This window comes from Periplaneta americana, chromosome 12 (assembly GCF_040183065.1).
Source record: "Periplaneta americana isolate PAMFEO1 chromosome 12, P.americana_PAMFEO1_priV1, whole genome shotgun sequence".
NCBI lineage: Eukaryota > Metazoa > Arthropoda > Insecta > Blattodea > Blattidae > Periplaneta > Periplaneta americana.
Window position 1 is genome coordinate 113,715,046 of NC_091128.1, and position 19,140 is coordinate 113,734,185.

At 38.0% G+C, this 19,140-nt stretch overlaps 1 protein-coding gene across 2 annotated transcripts in view; it reads left to right on the plus strand.

The window, feature by feature from the left end:
* LOC138710835 (zinc metalloproteinase nas-15-like) overlaps positions 1-19,140 on the plus strand; it is a 152,630-nt gene that overhangs the window by 99,483 nt on the left and 34,007 nt on the right. For both annotated transcript variants that reach the window (XM_069841980.1, XM_069841981.1), the window contains exon 9: positions 15,045-15,126. In XM_069841980.1, coding sequence (XP_069698081.1) covers positions 15,045-15,126 — 82 coding nt within the window. The remainder of the gene's footprint in view (positions 1-15,044; positions 15,127-19,140) is intronic.

The window sequence follows — 19,140 nt, forward strand, 5'->3', positions numbered from 1 at the left end:
CAATTTTTCTATCAATACCTATGTAAAATAAAATATATTATATATAAATAACTAAAATCGAATGTAACACACCTACCTGTATCGCTAGGAGGATCGTTTAGACGGAAGTATGTCGTCATCTTCAGTTACTTCGTTTTGACTATTATTTATTATTTAATAATATAATTGTTTCCAGTTTAATAATAGTTCCACAGTACATGAAAAACTATTGGACATCAATGATATTCAAGTTATGAATATTCAGATTTCACAAAAGTGAATTTGACTCATATAATTCCTCAAGATGAAATGAACCTTAATATATTTCGTCTATTAGACGTTGATAATCGAGCAGTTTTACCCATAAATACATTTACTCGGATTATATCGTAACAGCAGCAGACGCTCTAGTGTTGGGTTAGCGGCGCGGTTTTGACGCTGCAGGTGTGGGTTAGCGGCGCCTTTCTGGTGCTCCGGGTTTGGGGTAGCGGCGTGGTTTTGAAGCTATTGGCCTGGGTTAAGGGTGCGTTTTTGACGCTAAAGAGTTGGGTTAGCATCAAGCTTTTGACGCTCTAGTGTTGGCTTAGCGGCGCGGCTTTTTGACGCCCTAGGTAGAGGATAGCAACACTTTACTGACGCTGTAGAGATGGGTTAGTGACGCGGTTTTGACGCTCTGGTGCTGGTATAGCGGCGCGTTTTTTACGCTCTAGTGTTGGGTTAGCGACTCGTTTTTAACGCTCTTGATTTCGATTAACGGCGCGTTTTTAACGCTGTAGGTTAGGGTTGTTGCGTTTCTGACGCTCTATGGGTGGCTTAGCGTCGTGTCTTTGACGTTCTAGGTTTGTATAGCGGGCGTTTTTGACGCTCTAAAGTTGGGTTCGTATCACGTTATTGACTCTCTAATTTTGGGTTAGCGACTCGTTTTTGACGCTTTAGTGTTGGGTTAGCGGCGCGGTTTTGACGCTGCAGGTATGGGTTAGCGCCATGGTTTTGACTATATAGGCTCCGGTTAACGTGCGTTTTTAACGGATAGATTTGGGTTAGCATCACGTTTTTGACGCTCTAGTATTGGGTTAGCGGCGCGGTTTTGACGCTCTAGGTATTGACGCTGTAGAGTTGGGTTAGTGACTCGTTTTTGACGCTCTTGATTTTGATTAGCGGCGCGTTTTTGACGCTGTAGGTTTGGGTTGTTGCGTTTCTGTCGCTCTAGGGTTGGCGTGTCTTTGACGCTCTAGGTTTGTAATAGCGACGCGTTTTTGGCGCTCTGGTGTAGGGTTAGCGGCGCTGTTTTGACACTGCAGGTGTGGTATAGTGGCGCGTCTTTCACGCTCTTGATTTTGATTAGCGGCGCGTTGTGACGATGTAGGTTGGGTTGCGTTTTTAACGCTCTGGGTTGGGATAACGGCGCTTTTTTGATGCTCTCGTTTTGGCTTAGCGACGCGGTTTTGTCGCTGCAGTTGTAGGTTAGCGGAGCATTTATGGCCGTCCAGGCTTGAGTTAGCCGAGCGGTTTTGACGCTCTAGACGTGGGTTAGTGGCGTGTTTTTGACGCTCTAAAGATGGGTCGTATCACGTATTTGATGCTCTAGTTTTGGGTTACCTGCTCGTTTTTGACGCCTTAGTGTTAGATTACAGGCGCGGTTTTGACGCTGAAGGTATGGGTTAGCGGCGACTTTTGGCGCTCCGGGTTTGACGCTCTAGACGTAGGATAGCGGCGCGTTTTTGACGCTCTAAAGGTGGGTCGAATCACGTTTTTGACGCTATAGTTTTGGGTTAGCGGCTCGTTTTTGACGCTTTTGTGTTGGTTTAGCGGCGCGGTTTTGACGCAGGAGGTATGGGTTAAGAAAGCCTTTTTGGCTCCGGGTTTGAGTTAGCGGCACGGTTTTGACGATCTAGACGTGGGTTAGCGGTGCGTTTTTGACGCTCTAATGTTGTTTTTCTATCACGTTTTTGACGCTCTAGTTTTGGGTTAGTGGCTCGTTTTTGACGCTTTAGTGTTGGATTAGCAGTGCGGTTTTGACGCTCCAGGTGTGGGATAGGGGCGCCTTTTTGGCGCTCAGGGTTTGGGTTAGAGCCGTGGTTTTGTCTTTATAGGCTTGGGTTAACTTGCGTTTTTGACGCTATAGAGTTGGGTTAGCATCACGTTTTTGACGCTCTAGTGATGGGTTAGCGGAGCGGTTTTACGCTCTAGGTATTGGATAGCTGCACTTTATTGACGCTGTAGAGTTGGGTTAGTGACGCGGTTTTGACGCTCTAGTGTTGGTATAGCGGCTCGTTCTTGACGGTCTAGTGTTGGGTTTGACGCTATTGATTTTGATTACCGGCATGTTTTTGACGCTGTAGGTTTGGGTTTTTGCGTTTTTGACGGTGTAGGGGTGGCTTAGCGTAGTGTCTTTGACGCTTTAGGTTTGTCATAGCGGCGCGTTTATGACGCTCTGGTGTATGTTTAGCGGCGCGGATATGACGCTGCAGCTGTGGTTTAGCGGCACGTTTTTGACACTGTTGATTTGGAGTAGCGGCGCGTTTTTGACGCTGTATATTGGGTTGCGTTTTTGACGCTGTAGAGGTTTCTTAGTTACGCAATTTTGATGCTCTGGGTTGGAAAGACGGCGCTTTTTTGACGCTCTGGTTTTGGGTTATCGGCACGGTTTTGTCGCTGCAGTTGTAGGTTAGCGGCGCTTCTTTTACGCTCCAGGTTTGAGTTAGCGGCGCGGTTTTGACGCTCCACACGTGGGTCAGCGGTGCGTCTTTGGCGCTCTATAGTTGGGTTCGTATCACGTTTTTGACGCTATAGTTTTGGGTTAGTGGCTCGTTTTTGACGCTTTTATGTTGGCTTAGCGGCGCGGTTTTGACGCTGAAGGTGTGGGTTAGCGGCGCCTTTTTCGCGCTCAGGGTTTGGGTTAGAGCCGTGGTTTTGTCGTTATAGGGTTGGGTTAACTTGCGTTTCTGACGCTATATAGTTGGGTTAGCATCACGTTTTTGACGCTCTAGTGATGGGTTAGCAGCGCGGTTTTGACGCTCAAGGTATGGGATAGCTGCAGTGTATTGACGCTGTAGAGTTGGGTTAGTGACGCGGTTTTGATGCTCTTGTGTTGGTTTAGCGTTGCGTTCTTGACGCTCAAGTTTTGTGCTAGAGGCGCGTTTTTGACGCTCTAGAATTGGGTTATTGACTCATTTTTGACGCTATTGATTTTGATTAGCTGCGCGTTTTTGACGCTGTAGGTTTGGGTTGTTACGTTTTTGACGCTGTAGGTTTGGGTTTTTGCGTTATTTACGCTGTAGTTGTGGCTTAGCGTCGTGTTTTTGACGCTCTAGGTTTGTGATAGCGGTCGTTTTTGACGCTCTTGATTTCGATTAGCTTCGCCTTTTTTGACGCTGTAGGTTGGGTTACGTTTTTGACGTTCTAGAGGTTTCTTAGGAGCGTGTTTTTGACGCTCTGGGTTGGGTTAGCGGCGCGATTTTGACGCTCTGGACGTGGGTTAGAGGTGTGTCTTTGACGCTCTGAAGTTGGGTTCGTATCACGTTTTTGACGCTATACTTTTCGGTTGGCGGCTCGTTTCTAACGTTTTTGTGTTAGGTTAGCGGTGCGCTTTTTGTCGCTGCAGTTATGAGTTAGCAGCGCCTTTTTGGCGCTCCGGGTTTGAGTTTTGACGATCTAGACGTGGGTTAGCGGCGCGTTTTTGACGCTCTAATGTTGGGTTCTTATCACGTTTTTGACGCTCTAGTTTTGGGTTAGTGGCTCGTTTTTGACGCTTTAGTGTTGGGTTAGCGGCGTGGTTTTGACGCTCCAGATATGGGTGAGCGGCGCCTTTTTGGCGCTCAGGTTTTGGGTTAGCGCCGTAGTTTTGTAGTTATAGGCTTGGGTTAACGTGCGTTTTTGACGCTATAGACTTAGGTTAGCATTACGCTTTTGACGCTCTAGGTATGGGATAGCTGCACTTTATTGACACTGTAGAGTTGGGTTAGTGATGCGGTTTTGACGCTCTGGTGTTGGTTTAGCGGCGCGTTCTTGATGCTCTAGTTTTTGATTAGCGGTGCGCTTTTGACGCTCTAGAATTGGGTTAGTGACTCATTTTTGACGCTGTTGATTTAGATTAGCGGCGCGGTTTTGATGCTGTAGGTTTGGATTAGCGGCGTGTTTTTGACGCTCCAGGTTTTGTTAGCGGCGCGGTTTTTATGCTGTAGGTTTGGATTAGCGGCGTGTTTTTGACGCTCCAAGTTTTGGTAGCGGCGCGGTTTTGATGCTGTAGGTTTGGATTAGCGGCGTGTTTTTGACGCTCCAGGTTTTGTTAGCGGCGCGGTTTTGATGCTGTATGTTTGGATTAGCGGCGTGTTTTGACGCTCTAGGTTTGGTTTAGCGTACATTTTATGACGCTCTTGGGTTGGGTTAGTGATGCTGTTTTGATGGTCTGATGTTGGTTTAGCGGCGCACCACAATTAACTATCCATATACTAAGCGGCAGCTAATGTTTTGGTAGCATCGTGATGGCGGCTGTCCGCGAGCTCGGCTTCATTTCCAAGTTGTTTTCGTCTACTCTATGTCTTCAGTGTTCGTTGTTATGAACCGACTAAACCGGAAGCAACGTTCTGTTGCTCTCTTTCTGAGATCTGTTGCCACATAGTGGCGCGAGATTCAAAGCGTGTTCAGCGTTTGTCACCGATATGTTTAAAATAACTACTGTATATAGTTCTCGATAACACTATCCACAATATCAGTAATTAAAATTACTGTTTTTAAGAAAGCACGAGCTAATGATACTGGTACGAAATGCGACTCGTAATGCACGTGGTACTGCAAATGAACTGGCTACACTGTCTCCCTGATTCCGTTGCCAGATTTTCGTTAGCAGACGACATTTTCACGCGAGGTCCAATGAAGAGCTCCGTTCTCGTTCTCCCCTCCACCCCCCCACACTCAACGTGTCATCGCTGCACAGGCTACACCTCTAACCCGCACTTTCCTCTCGCCATCCCAACTACTTCCTCTTTAGTCGGTTCATAACCTGGCTTTTAGTATACGTGTTTTCCATGCTTGGTTTTTGTTTGTGATACAAGAAATATTTCCAAGTTTCTAACAGTTTTATTGTTAGTGTTATAATAGTGTCTACATTCCATAGTGATTTGTAATTAATATTTATCTATTATAGTGTTGTCATAAGATTACATAATTTTTTTAGTCATCTTTATTTACTAGTGTAGGTTAGGTGTGCACAGCGTGGTAGTGTATATAAGGATGAGTTCTGTATATAATATGCCAGTTCTATATGTTTCAAAATGGCTAGAAAATAAAAAAGACAGAGCCCTGGTTCATTATTATCCCAAACTTTTGAAGTCAATTTTCTCCACTTAAATTTTCTGTAAATTTTGCATTGCTAAAAATGGTACTCTTTTTACAGATTCTGTACTACTTGCATGATTTTTCGTAAAGGTTTTTGAATCTGTTCTTAACAAAACTTACTATCAGTATTATACCTAACATTCATTGTTGTTGTTGTTGTTGTTGTTGTTGTTGTTGTTGTTGCTGCTGCTGCTGCTGCTGCTGTTGTTGTTGTTGTTGTTGTTTAGCCAACTATCCGAAGACAGGTTTGAACCTCATAAGTACCACCAATAAGGGAGACAACTAGGCCAGGAGATAAGGGGTTAGGGTGGCAAGTTTCTTTCTTTCTTCCTCCAATGCATACTTTGCCGATTAGCTACATATTCCACTAATCAGATTTCAGATGCTTACAAACAATTGTCCTTCCTCTGATATATATCGTCAAGTGAGATGTACTGCCTGATTATATATATGCATATCAGCCAGAAGAGATATTTTTTAATATTATTTTTTTACGCTCGAGTTGAATTTTTCTGTTTTTACACTTTTAGTGCATTAAATATTTTAAATTATTTTTTTAGTAAAATAAAGAGGAAAATTGTATAGTAAGTTTCGTTTCTGAAGGTCTGACACGTATGTAGACAAACATTCTGGCCAAAATATAGGCAATTTTTGAAAACCTAAATTTACACAATTTAAAATTACAAATTAAAAGTACAAAATTTCATAGATCTACCTAGAATAGTTTAGAAAATTGAAATTTCACATCAGTCTAACCTTAATAGGGTTTCTAGTTTCTACGGTCTTTGCATTTTCCAATCGAGCCAAACAATACAATCTTGTCTCAAGAATGAATTCATAACTTCAGAAATATATTATGTCATTCTTGCAAATAGCAAATAGGATTAAATTCAGAAATGCTTGATTTGAAAGGGAGAAGATGGTAAAAATTTGACACTGATCCTAATTGGTACGTGATTTTCATTTGTTTTGTGTAGAAATATCATTGCTGAAACAACTTAAATTCTATATTAGTTTTATAAAAAATATTTTGGGGCCCAAATTTTGAAAAAATAAATATCAAAATACAGTCATTCATTAATCTCACAATGCATGCTCGCTTAGGTAGCGGATCGTTCCTTTTTATATTTATTGTCACTTCTTTCCTTTTTCCTTATTTCTTTCACCTTGTCACAGAGAAAACAAATGTGCTCTTTTTTCAGTTCTCTGTGAACAGTTCTGAACACAGCAGCACTGCATTTTTTCACATTTAAATTACATTATTTCCCTATACAACTGTATACTGCATAGCGCGCGCTGGACTAACAATGGCGGATTTGTTGGCATTTGCCGGCTCAAAAGATTGCGGTACTCTGGATATCCACGGACTCTGTGATAGCCAAAATTGTGTTAGAGAAAATGATGATATTGATTAAGTATAAAATATTATAATATTAACGGTTTCCCGCTAAACATAGTAGTTGCCCCCTAAATGCAGAGGGGCATGAAATTTTGAATTCCATAATGCGGATGCATTTATGTTCTACTGACGACACTGACTGTTATTTTTGCAATCTATTCATACTTAAACTATAAAACGTCTTTCATTCATACAAATAATAACTAAATAATCCACAACGCAAAAAAAATATCGATCACTATCGATTAGTGGGTAATTTCATAGAAGACGGGCACTTAGTTGAATATAGTAAGTATTACCAACTTCTTTATTTCAGAGTTAAATGTTAGTGATCTTTTAGTGACTTTTACATGTTAGTTCTAGGTTTTTGTACTAGGTGTCGCCGTGATTTTCTTTTAATTTTATTGGTTATAGTTGTCATTTGTTCTAGAATTTTCGTTAATTTTGAATGGATAATGACGTTATCAGTTGTTCTTGGTTGTTTGACGTGAGTGGTGTTATGTTGTGTCTGATGGCTAAAGCTATTGAAAGTTTCTCATTTTCTGATTTTTGTGATTTTCTTTCGATTTGATTGGTTATAGTTATCATTTATTCTAGAATTTTCATTAATTTTTCATGGATAATGACGTTGTCCTGTTGTTCTCTGTTGTTTGACGTGAGTGGTGTTACATTGTAGATTTGTCTGCATTTGTCGAATGGGCATCATCATGCTTACGAAAAGCCACTTTTCAGTGCCAATAATTTATTTTATGTGCACAAGGTTGGAATTTTGAAGTAAGAGGGAAAGGAAGGAAACCGTGTTATGAAATGTATCTATTAAATTTTGTGTCGATTTTGGTTTAGTTCTTTCGCTGGTGAAGAAGGATTGTGTTGAATGTTGAGAAGAAAACTGTTTTTCTGTGGTTTAAAGGAATTATTTACTGAATTTTCTGTAGAAGTTAAGATGTAATAAGTGTTCGAAGAGAATTTCATTTAGTGTAAACACGTGGTAGGCTATATTTATGCAAAGTTGACTGTACGACAAAGTGTTGGTTTAGTTCTTTGTTGCCTGCATGGTTTAAGTTTAGAATACCTTAAAGCCGGTGTCATTTATACTGGAAGTGAAGAGATTGTCGTTGAAGACGTCGATGAGAATTGAATTTTATTTGATAAGATGATAAATTATTATGTTTTGTTTTATGTTTTAGTGATTTGTGGGGGTAAAGTGCGGACGAAAACTGCCAGAAAAGTACTACCAACTATGAACTTCGAATCCCACCAAACACCATAAAAATCAAAGATGAAAAATTAAACATATTTTCATTTTTTGAAGGGCTTGTTCTTCTTTAAAAATATGAATATATGTTTGATTTTCCATCTTTGATTTTGTGATGTCTGGTGACATTTGAACTTCATAGTTGGCAGAACGTTTTGGTAGTTTTCGTCAGCCATGTTGGATTTTGCCCGTCTTCTAGGAAATTACCGATTAGTGCAGGTATTTTTGAACGATTGTAATGAAATGGTGCATACACTGTTGGCTACACTGTTCGTGACGTGATTTACCGCCAAATGTCAGAGTGTAAATAAATAATTTTCTGGACGTGTTTACCGAGACAGTGATTATTAAAAAAAATAAGGGAATAAATAGATTCAAGGAAGGTGAGTGATTTTCAACTTAATACCGTAACTGAAATAGATATTTTTAAGATATAAATGAGACTGTTTGTTATTTGCTGTTAAATATTGTCCAATCTTACCCTCACTTTTGCATGAAGTGGGTGTCAATAACTAACGATATTAATATTCATTAAAGCAATTGGAAATCCCTGCAAACAACTGTCTTTATCACAACCTACAATGAACTGTTAAAATTTCATCGTCTTCATCCCCGTATACAGCTTGGTATTTTGGACTGGCAGAGAAGAATATTAACAGGCATACGAGTTATGCTTTCACGATTAATGTATTCAGAAGTGGACTTTTGCATATTCCACCATGTTCTACCGTGTCATAGAACTAAACATATCCAGCATTTCAAAACTAAATACAGGTTCCATCATCAGAGCGTTCGACCTGAAGGATTGCCTACTCCGTGGGGCTCGATATGTCTGGCTGTTCCAACTGATGTTCCGTTTATTCCTTATACAATACCGGCTAACAACTAATAAATTACTCAGGTCAAATGAGACACCTGATAAAACATGAAAATATATGTTATAGTATTGTTTTTAGTCAATTGTTCGAAGCGTGGTTGGAAGCCCATAAGTGACACCAGTAAGGCATCACTTCATGAGGCAACTAACTTTTAAATAGGAGATAATTGGGTAGGGTAGTCAGTTCATTTCTCCCTTCGTTGCATATATCGCGGTAACCTAAAGCACCCACCAACCACTGAACGAATATTGAACACTTTTATCACTGCCAATATGGCGCTATAAACCAATTTTCAATACTTTTATCACAACCACAACACATTTCAAATCTTCTCCTTGTGTTTCTTTCTTCTCCTTGTCTTTCTTTCTTCTCCTTGTGTCTCCTTCTTCTCCTTGTGTTTCCTTCTACTCCTTGTGTTTCTTTCTTCTCCTTGTGTTTCCTTCTACTCCTTGTGTTTCTTCTCCTTGTATTTCCTTCTTATCCTTGTGTTTCCTTCTACTCCTTGTGTTTCCTTCTTCTCCTTGTATTTTTTCTTCTCCTTGTGTTTCCTTCTACTCCTTGTGTTTCCTTCTTCTCCATGTGTTTCCTTCTTCTCCTTGTGTTCCCTTCTTCTCCTCGTGTTCCCTTCTCCTTGTGTTTCTTTCTTCCCCTTGTGTTTCTTTCTTCTCGTGTTTCTTTCTTCTCCTTGTGTTTCTTTCTTCTCCTTGTGTTTCCTTCTACTCCTTGTATTTCCTTCTTCTCCATGTGTTTCTTTCTACTCCTTGTGTTTCCTTCTTCTCCTTGTGTTTCCTTCTTCTCCTTGTGTTTCTTTCTTCACCTTGTGTTTCTTTCTTCACCTTGTGTTTCGTTCTTCTCCTTGTTTCCTTCTTCTCCTTGTATTTCCTTCTTCTCCTTGTGTTTCCTTCTACTCCTTGTGTTTCCTTCTTCTCCTTGTGTTTCGTTCTTCTCGTGTTTCCTTCTTCTCCTTGTGTTTCCTTCTTCTCCTTGTGCTTCCTTCTTCTCCTTGTGTTTCCTTCTACTCCTTGTGTTTCGTTCTTCTCCTTGTGTTTCCTTCTTCTCCTTGTGTTTCGTTCTTCTCCTTGTGTTTCCTTCTACTCCTTGTGTTTCGTTCTTCTCCTTGTGTTTCGTTCTTCTCCTTGTGTTTCCTTCTTCTCCTTGTGTTTCCTTCTTCTCCTTGTGTTTCTTTCTTCTCCTTGTGCTTCCTTCTTCTCCTTGTGTTTTCTTCTTCTCCTTGTGTTTCGTTCTTCTCCTTGTGTTTCCTTCTTCTCCTTGTGTTTCCTTCTTCTCCTTGTCTTTCCTTCTTCTCCTCGTGTTTCCTTCTTCTCGTGTTTCCTTCTTCTCCTTGTGTTTCGTTCTTCTCCTTGTGTTTCCTTCTCCTTGTATTTCCTTCTTCTCCTTGTGTTTCGTTCTTCTCCTTGTGTTTCTTTCTTCTCCTTGTGTTTCCTTCTTCTCCTTGTGTTTCGTTCTTCTCCTTGTGTTTCGTTCTTCTCCTTGTGCTTCCTTCTTCTCCTTGTGCTTCCTTCTTCTCCTTGTGTTCCCTTCTTCTCCTTGTGTTCCCCTTATTCTCTTTGTGTCTCTTTGTTGTCTTTGTATGTCTTTTATCCTTGTTTTCCTGTTGTTATATTTGTCTTCCTTTTCCTCGCCTTATATTCCGTTTATTCTCCTTATATTCCCGCTGTCCTTAAGTTCCCCTTTTCTCCTTGTATTCTCCCGGTTCTACTTATATTCACATTCTCCTCTTAATTCCCGTGTTCTCATCATATCCTCCTTTTCTCTTCGAATTCCCCTTCTTCTCATTGCACTCCCCATTTTCTCCTTGTATTTCCCTCGTTATTCCTATATTCCCATTGTTCTCATTTTATTCATTTTGTACTTTTTGTCTTTCCCTTTTTGTCCTTGTGTTCCCCTTGTTTTCCTTGTTTCATTTGTATTAATATTATTCTCTTTGTACTCCCATTGTTCTCCTAATATTCCCCTTTTCTCTTTGTTCTTCTTGTATTAACCTTGTTTCTCCTTGTACTCCTCTTATTTTCTCTTATTCCCCTATTTATCCTTTTATCCACTTTATACCTCTTCTTTTCCCCTTTTTCTTCTTGCATTCCTTGTATTTTCCTTATTCTCGTTGTATTTCCGTTGCTGTCATTGTGTTCCCTTTGTTCTCCTTGTATTCCCCTTACTCTCTTTTTAATGATCGTGTTCTTCCCATTTTCTTTTTTTTCCTCCTTTTATTCCCCTGTTCTTCTTGTATTCCCCTTGTTCTCCTTGTATTCCAATTGTTCTCTTTTTATTCAGTTTTTGTCTTTCCTTGTTTTCCTTGTATTCCTCTCATTCTCCTTGTACTCCCCATATTCTCCTAATGTTCTCCCTTTTCCCCTCGTATTACCCTTCTTCTCCTTCTATTCTCCTTATTCACCTTGTTTTCTTTTTATTCACTTTGTACTTCTTGTATTTCTATATTTCTCCTTCTTTTCTTTCCTTATATCTTCTTTGTTCTTCTTGTATTCCCCTTATTCTCCTTATATTCCCATTATTCTCATTGTATTCCTCCATTTCTCCTTGTATTCCCACTTTTCTTCCTGTATCCCCCATCTCCTTGTATTCCCTTTGTACTTCTAGTCTTCTCCTTTTCCTCTCATTTTCCTTGTTTTTTTAATTTAAAATATTTCTGACTATAAAGGTTCTTCTCCCGCCAGAGCAATATGACATTACAGCCATGCTTTTCCTTATATTCCCGTTATTCTCATATTACTCTTTTTCTCCTTATATTTCCATTGTTCTCCTTGTATTCCCCCTTACTCTCCTTTTATTCTCTTTTTTCTCTCTTGTATTCCCCTGCTTCTTTTTCTTCTTCTTCTTCTTCTTCTTCTTTTATTCTGTTTGTTCTCATGTGTTTCCCCTTATTCTTCCTTTTTCCTTGATTTTTATATCGAAAGATATTTGAATTTTCGATAATAATCTGATCAGCTGATAAGTGTGTCACAACATTGTACACAGGAGGTAAGGTGACAAATATTATAACGCGTAAAATGTATGCTACAGTGTTCTTAAATTTTGTAAACTACTTGCACAAAGCCTTAACTATGACAATATATTGCTGCGTCGTGTTATTTGTCTATTTCTTTTCTTGATATCTACTAATACAATTCCAAACTTCCTCAATGCTCAATCTTGCGATTACCATCCTAGCCATTGAGCCCAGGTTCGTGGATTCAGATCCAACCAAGGGCGATGAATTTTAAGGGGCGGTATAATTCTAAGCATGGCTTTTTCTGGGATTAAAGAAACTCTATATGTCTCGTGTCGTAGATTTATGGCACATAGAACAATCCTGACTCTGATAGAGGGCTCTAGTCAAAATTTGTCGGCTAATCCTCACCCACGTAGAAATTTGGACTAAGTGTGCCTGGGCTTGTCCCATCCTCCACCTCCTAATCTGCTCATCCAGCCATATAAATTCATTTTATACATAGTAGCTTAAAAATATTAGCATTGTTTTTTATTTTATATAATTTTAGTTTGAATATACTATGTTGTAATAGTTACTATTTTGAGTTAGGCCTATACTGCAAAATTTCAGGTACCGTTTATAGACTGCAATTGTTGATATTTTGTTATTTTATATTACAACATAATGAGTATATACTTAAAATCTCTCCTGATAGAATAGGATTCCAAATAAGTACATCATCAACATAATCATTAGCATAAGCTCTATGTATGTCCTCCATCTCCAAGATTCTTATGACGGAAATTAATTTTTTCAGCGCTTCATTGGTCTTGCAATAAATCTTCCACTCTTATGGCTATTATCATTATATTTTTTTAGATATTCTGTTAGGACATATTCTCTTTCTGTTTTACTCAATTTTACTGATATTTGTAGACTTTTTAAATTACACTTTCCACTTTTAGCTCTTGTCTTATTTCTTCATTTGTTTTATAATCCAACAGAATATACTGTCCGCAAAGAGCCTCAGCAATTTAATTTCTGCTGCCTCTATTCGGTTCCCTTGTCAGAGTCTATATTTCAGGACCGTATAGTAATGTGAGAAGTGACATTATTTTGTAAGATTTTAAGATTATTTCTCTCCATGCATTCTTCAATAGCCTTTGTTTCATTGTTTCTATTAACTGTTCATATTTACTATTTATAATTTATTTATCAAGTCACTAGTCCTTTCATAAGTAAACTTGCATCACAAATAATACAAACATTTCACTTCTTCTTAAATATAGTTTATTAGCCTACGATATTTGCTGTAAAATGTTCTGAACCTTTAAAACCTAAAACCTGTATTTTCGTTATATAGGGGCCGGCAGAATGATCTCCTCGATTTTAATTGGCCGCCATACAGGTTTCTTGATAGTTGCGCTTGAGTAGCATGTATATCTTTGACCAGCACAAGCTATGCCATTTCAGTTACCTACCATCATGGCATGAATACTGTTCTCCAACCAGGAGATAAACCGTGAAAGAAATGTGCTTACTATTGCGTCATCTATTGGAGCGAAGTAGATAATATTAGAGTTATAACGTCAGTTTAAAAATCATGCGCTCTCCTGCATATGTTATTTCCTGTATGGAGGGATTAAAAGACCAGGAAATTAACTATGATCTAATTTTGTAACTAGAGTAGTATAAAAATGTGTAGCCTATATCAGTGTTATCGTTTGTGCTTTGAGAGATAGCCAATAGAGATACTAGTAGGTACCCACGTGTGTGACCTTATGACATCAACATTCATTCACAGCATCACCCCGCTCCATCTCATTCCCTGGAGACTTTCTCGTGGTTAGAGTACAATAGATAAACATCGTGCATTTTGTTGTCGAGCAGTTTTTTTAAATGATGACTGTGATTGGAACACTGTAGCAGTTTCGTACCTATTTTAGAGTAGGTTGACACGAAAGAATTCCTGATAAGAAAACTCTACTGATATGGGTGAGAAATGTCGGACAAAAGGTTCAACTTTCAAAGAGAAATCGTCCGGGAGATGTCGCAACGTTCAGGCTCCCAAGAATATCGCAGCAGTGAGGCATACTGTTACCATATCTCCACGATGTTCAGTCATTAAACATACTCTGGTATTGGGAATATCTGATCGGAGTATATGATGAATATTACATCTAGACCTCAAGTTCCATCCCCATAAAGTTATGATGATTCAGGAACTTAGGCAACGTAACTAGCTCAACCGCCAAGATGCTTGCGAGATCATGTTGGAAAATGTTCCAGACGATCCCTTGTGCTCAGTAATGAATGACTAAGCTCATTTTCATTTGTCGGGCTGCGTTAACAAACAAAATCTTCTGTCCTTAACTGGAATATTTAATTCAATTTTATTATTAACAGTAATATACCTCCAAATCTCATTTATTAATCAAACTTTTTTAATAGAAAATGAAATATCTACAGTAAAATTCCTAATATTTACCACTCTATTATCATATTTGCTCGCAGAAAACCCTCGAGAAATGCTTCAGCACCTCTCCACATTGAACTTGTTACTGTTTGGTATCTTGTTCCACAATTTGGGATAATAGAGCCATTCTTTTTGAGGAAGAAGAATGCACAGTCACTGTTTGAAGAGTGTATAGTTCGTGAGAGCAAGCATTTGGACGATATTATCTTTAAAACAAAGTGATGTCAAAATGGCAAACATTCTTCTGTAAGAAGATAAAATAAAATGTTGAATAGGATGTATGTTGCTTTTGCTATTTACCTATGCTTCTAATCGGGGAGATCATTCTGCCAGATTCTGTATTAAATTGTAATAAAATCTTGCAAAGTTATTAAAAAATGTGTAGAGTACTTTATAATGAATTTCCAGAAATAAGTGCATATTCAGTGATAAATGATCATTTTCATTTGAGGAAATGTGCATAAATGATTGTCTAATTCCATAGCTACGACATTCGCATATATTTGGATTCACGAAGTAATGAATGATCTGTACATAACAATTTCCATTCACTTTGAAAATTGCTTTTAATTACATTAATTTTATACTTAGAAAATTATCTTCAGCGAAAATTATAAGAAAGGATATCTTTCTATATCTCTGATCTTTCAATTGTCAAAAGTCCCCTTAGTCTATTCCTTGAAGCCCTGTAGAAACACATGTTGATACCGATATTCAGTGCCTTTGAACTCAGTGTTATCGTATTTTAAATGAAGTGTTTTCATTAATTTCAGATCGATTTGCTGAAGATAAACCGACTCTACGAATGTCAGAGGGGAACTGTAGGACCTGTCATTCCAACAAAACCCATACCATGTAAGTAGAATCTCAGAATATATTATTCTGCATGCAATTTATGTTGTCTTCCTAGTCAAATGTTTTCATTCATCTGAAGTTCGTGTATACAACTGTATAATTTAATTTATTAATAACGTCTATCCTCAAGGATTATAATGCTTGGTGTATGTACGTATGAGGATTGTACACCAACATCAGACATTCACAAATACTGAGACTCTCTGTTCATGTGATCATTGTGGCTCAAGAGCGCAGTTTAAGAGAACACAGACCAAACATACATGTTAGATACACATACTTTCCTGTCGTGGCTCGAAAGTGTATCCTCCACTTGATTTGTATCCAGAAACACTACTTGAATTTAGTTTTAAAAGGGGATTGACCATTAGTGTTAAATACAAAAGTACATGTCACCAAGAATCATTTACCACATTATCCAACATCTTTACAGCCATACACATAATGTGACACTGAACCTTAAATCGTAGTTATGTTTTCAGCACATGTTTAACACCGTACATAGATTTCTTTCCAATCAGATTTTTGTGCCTTACCATAAAATTACATATTAATGCAATAGATTTTCGATGCACTTTAACCCCAAACATATAACACAAAACAATCCCAGATATTACTGAAACACACAGGGCGATTCCGGAGGAATTTTAAATATTACATTTCAGGAGTGGTAGTATGTACAAATCTGAGTGAAAAAAGTTGGTTTAAATAACTTATATGAGGCACTCTGAAGCAAAGTGATACAAGTGACATTTTTTAAAAAGTGAGATAAGTGTATATTCTAAATTTTTAACGTCACTTCTGTTCAGAGAAAAAGTAATATAACTGCAGTTCCAGTCAGTGCTGCTCCATATTGGCCTTACTCTTGTATTACAATGCATACAGAGTTTTGACTGAGAGGCAAACTAATACAAGTGCGTTGTTTACATATTGTTGTTGCGTTTCTTCTGTTTATGACTAATGAATTTGCCATAATGAAGAGAGGTAATATATTACATATTCGAAACATCTTCGTGGAATGCCAGCACACATTGAGCTGGACCAACTATACAGTGATCCAATAACGATAAATTTTGCTAAGTGGAGCAACTTGCAATATCTAAAGAAATTCATTCCACCCACACACCACTCTTTCTTTGATGATCTGTATAGCATGAGGAAGGGCCTATAATAAGGACTGCAGAACGTGGATGTGGAAGTTCAAGGAATACTTGCAGTAGGAGTCCTACAGATGTATTTCATGTCAGAAACACAGATGTTGCAGCAGAGAGAGATGTGACTTCTTCAGATGAGGCTAATGATGTAATGAATAGCGACTAAGGATGAATTTCTTTTAAAATTAAAAATTTTCTTAAACCTCTTCTTTCAGAGTACCAAAAACCACATCAACTGTTGCCCTAGAAATTGAATGTAATATTCAACCAATTAGACACTATGTATTACAAAAGAATCTCAAAATACATTTAAAATTGCAAGCCTCATCCAGATCTCAGATGTTCTTCAAAACTGTTAGATAATATCCTGTGTAATTTCTACAAAATAAACAAAGAAGAAATACCAGTCTATATCACAGACACACCCATTGCTAAAACTCCAGTTGTGAACGAAATTCCTCCATGGAAATGGGTAATTCCAGAACATAGCATACAAATTCCAGAAAATCATTCCAAAAATGATCCTCAATACATTCTTAAGTGAGATGCCATGGAACTAATCTGCAGCACATAATATAAGGATCACCTTCAAATTTATACAGATGGATCTATAAACCCTGATGATGGGACATCAGGAGCAGGATATATTACAAAATATCAAGAAAGTTACTTCATACCATGTTCATCCTCCTCCAGTCTTGGCACTGAATTGTTAGCTATTGATGCTGCTCTTCAGTGTGTTACTCAAATTTCTGAAAAATCTATAAATCTATTTGCATACTTACCGACACCAAGGGGGCTATATTTAATATAATCAAATATGTACCAAATCTATATGCACATAGAATTATTCCAATTCAGAAACAACTAAATAAACTAAAAAAAAAAAAAATCCAAAAGGAAATAACATTTCAATGGATACCTAGTTATTGTGGTATACCTGTAAACGAGAAAGTCGATAATGTTGCAAAACAGGCAACATATTTGCAACCAAGACCTCTTCAAGTGATATCTCTATTCAATGTCTTTGCTTCAGTAAAATCTCATTTTATAAACCTATGAATCAACAATTGGGTCTCTTCTGACAAAGGAAAAGTTTTACAGTCCGTTCGAAAGAAACCAAATAACCTGGAAATGTACAAAAACTTGCCCAGACATGTCCAAACATTTTTAACAAGAACCAGAACATCCGTAAAACACAAAAGAAGTAAATTGAAATCATCAGTACCAGTTGCAGAAGACACAGCCCTGCAGTATATATTGACTACACCCCAACTCTGGCTACTAGCAACAGGCATCTATAATGAACACCGATCAAAATACCCCTCATTTCTCATGAAAAACAAGAATTGAAAAGACTACAGTGGACTATAGTGGATTTTATGTTGTCAGCAAACAGCTGGATATATTAAAAAAATTGATTGATTCTTTCAGTTATACAGATACATTTTGTGTTATAATATGATAATAAGGAAGCTCAAATGCTGTTAAGACAGGAATGTTTCAATGTTGTAAGCAGTGTTGTTGTTCTTGCTTTAAATAATATACAAATACTGAAAACCGTTGCACTTATATTACTCTCCACAAAAACATTTTCATGGCAAAATAATACAAATGACTCTAGGACCCTATTTTACCTAAACTGTTTCAGAATAGATAATTTCTATTTAGAAGTTAAAAAATATAGGTACCAACATATACAACCGTAAATTTGCAGCAACATAGTCCTGTAAGAGATTTTTTAATTTCCTTTTCAACTTCAAAGTCATTTATCTCAAAACTTACTAAATGTCACTTGCATCACTTTGCTTCTGAGTGCCTCATATGTCAAATTTTCAATATGTGTGGAGATAAAGCTGTTTGAATGCAAGCCTTACAAATGATATGAAGAAATAACAATAACTACGTACTATTGGCTACGTACAAATTAATAGTACATATCGCTCTTCTGCGATCATCTGAGGGCAGAACTGTTCATAATGAATAGAGAAACACCCGTTTATAGTTCTCTTGACCATAATGATGGGCATGTTCTTTCCGTATGACAGGACCCCTGTACACTTTAGCTGTTAGGTAGTGACACATTATCTAAATATCACACTTCCCGAATGATGGATCGGTCTCGGTGGTCACATGAATTGGCCGCCATGGCCCTCAGACCTTACTTCTGTCGATTTTTGTCTTTAGGGGGTAGATGAAAGGCGAAGTGTACAAAAACAAAATGAACTTTTTTTTTACATTGGAGAATTTAATTGAAGTGAATTTATTATGGCAGGCAGAGTAAATATTTCATGCCCCCATGTTTTATATTGTTAACTATGCACTTATTTAGAACCAGGTACCCAGCCTCGAAGCCGTTAGCCCTGTGAACTTATAGTATATTTATTTTCCCCTATTATCATATTTTGGGTTTATCTAAGAAATTAGCAATTTATTTGTGATAGTAGGAGAGAAAGAGTGGGGGAAAGGAAGTGGCCCGTGGCCCATTTCTTTTAGGGCTCATTCCAACATTTGTCTCATTACTCAAGGGAAACCACGGAAAAACCTTGAGCAGGATGAGGTGTCGTGCTGACAACAAGCCAATTGGTTTTAGTGGGGTCTGTATATATTGAGGTGGAAGGTTGTCTTTTAATCATGATTTTAAATACAAATACATTAAAAATCTCTAAGAATTATTTACAAAAAACTTGTACAGTATATCTATGCAGCCAATAACGTGATGAACCTGAAACAGAGAAATAACATTATTAGTGCGTTAGTAGACATATGTCTATTTGTCGAGTCATGTTGTTGTTTAGTGTTCAATTTGATTTGTGTCTTGTATGTTGTCGTTCCAAGCTAGAGGGTGGAGTACGCTCTT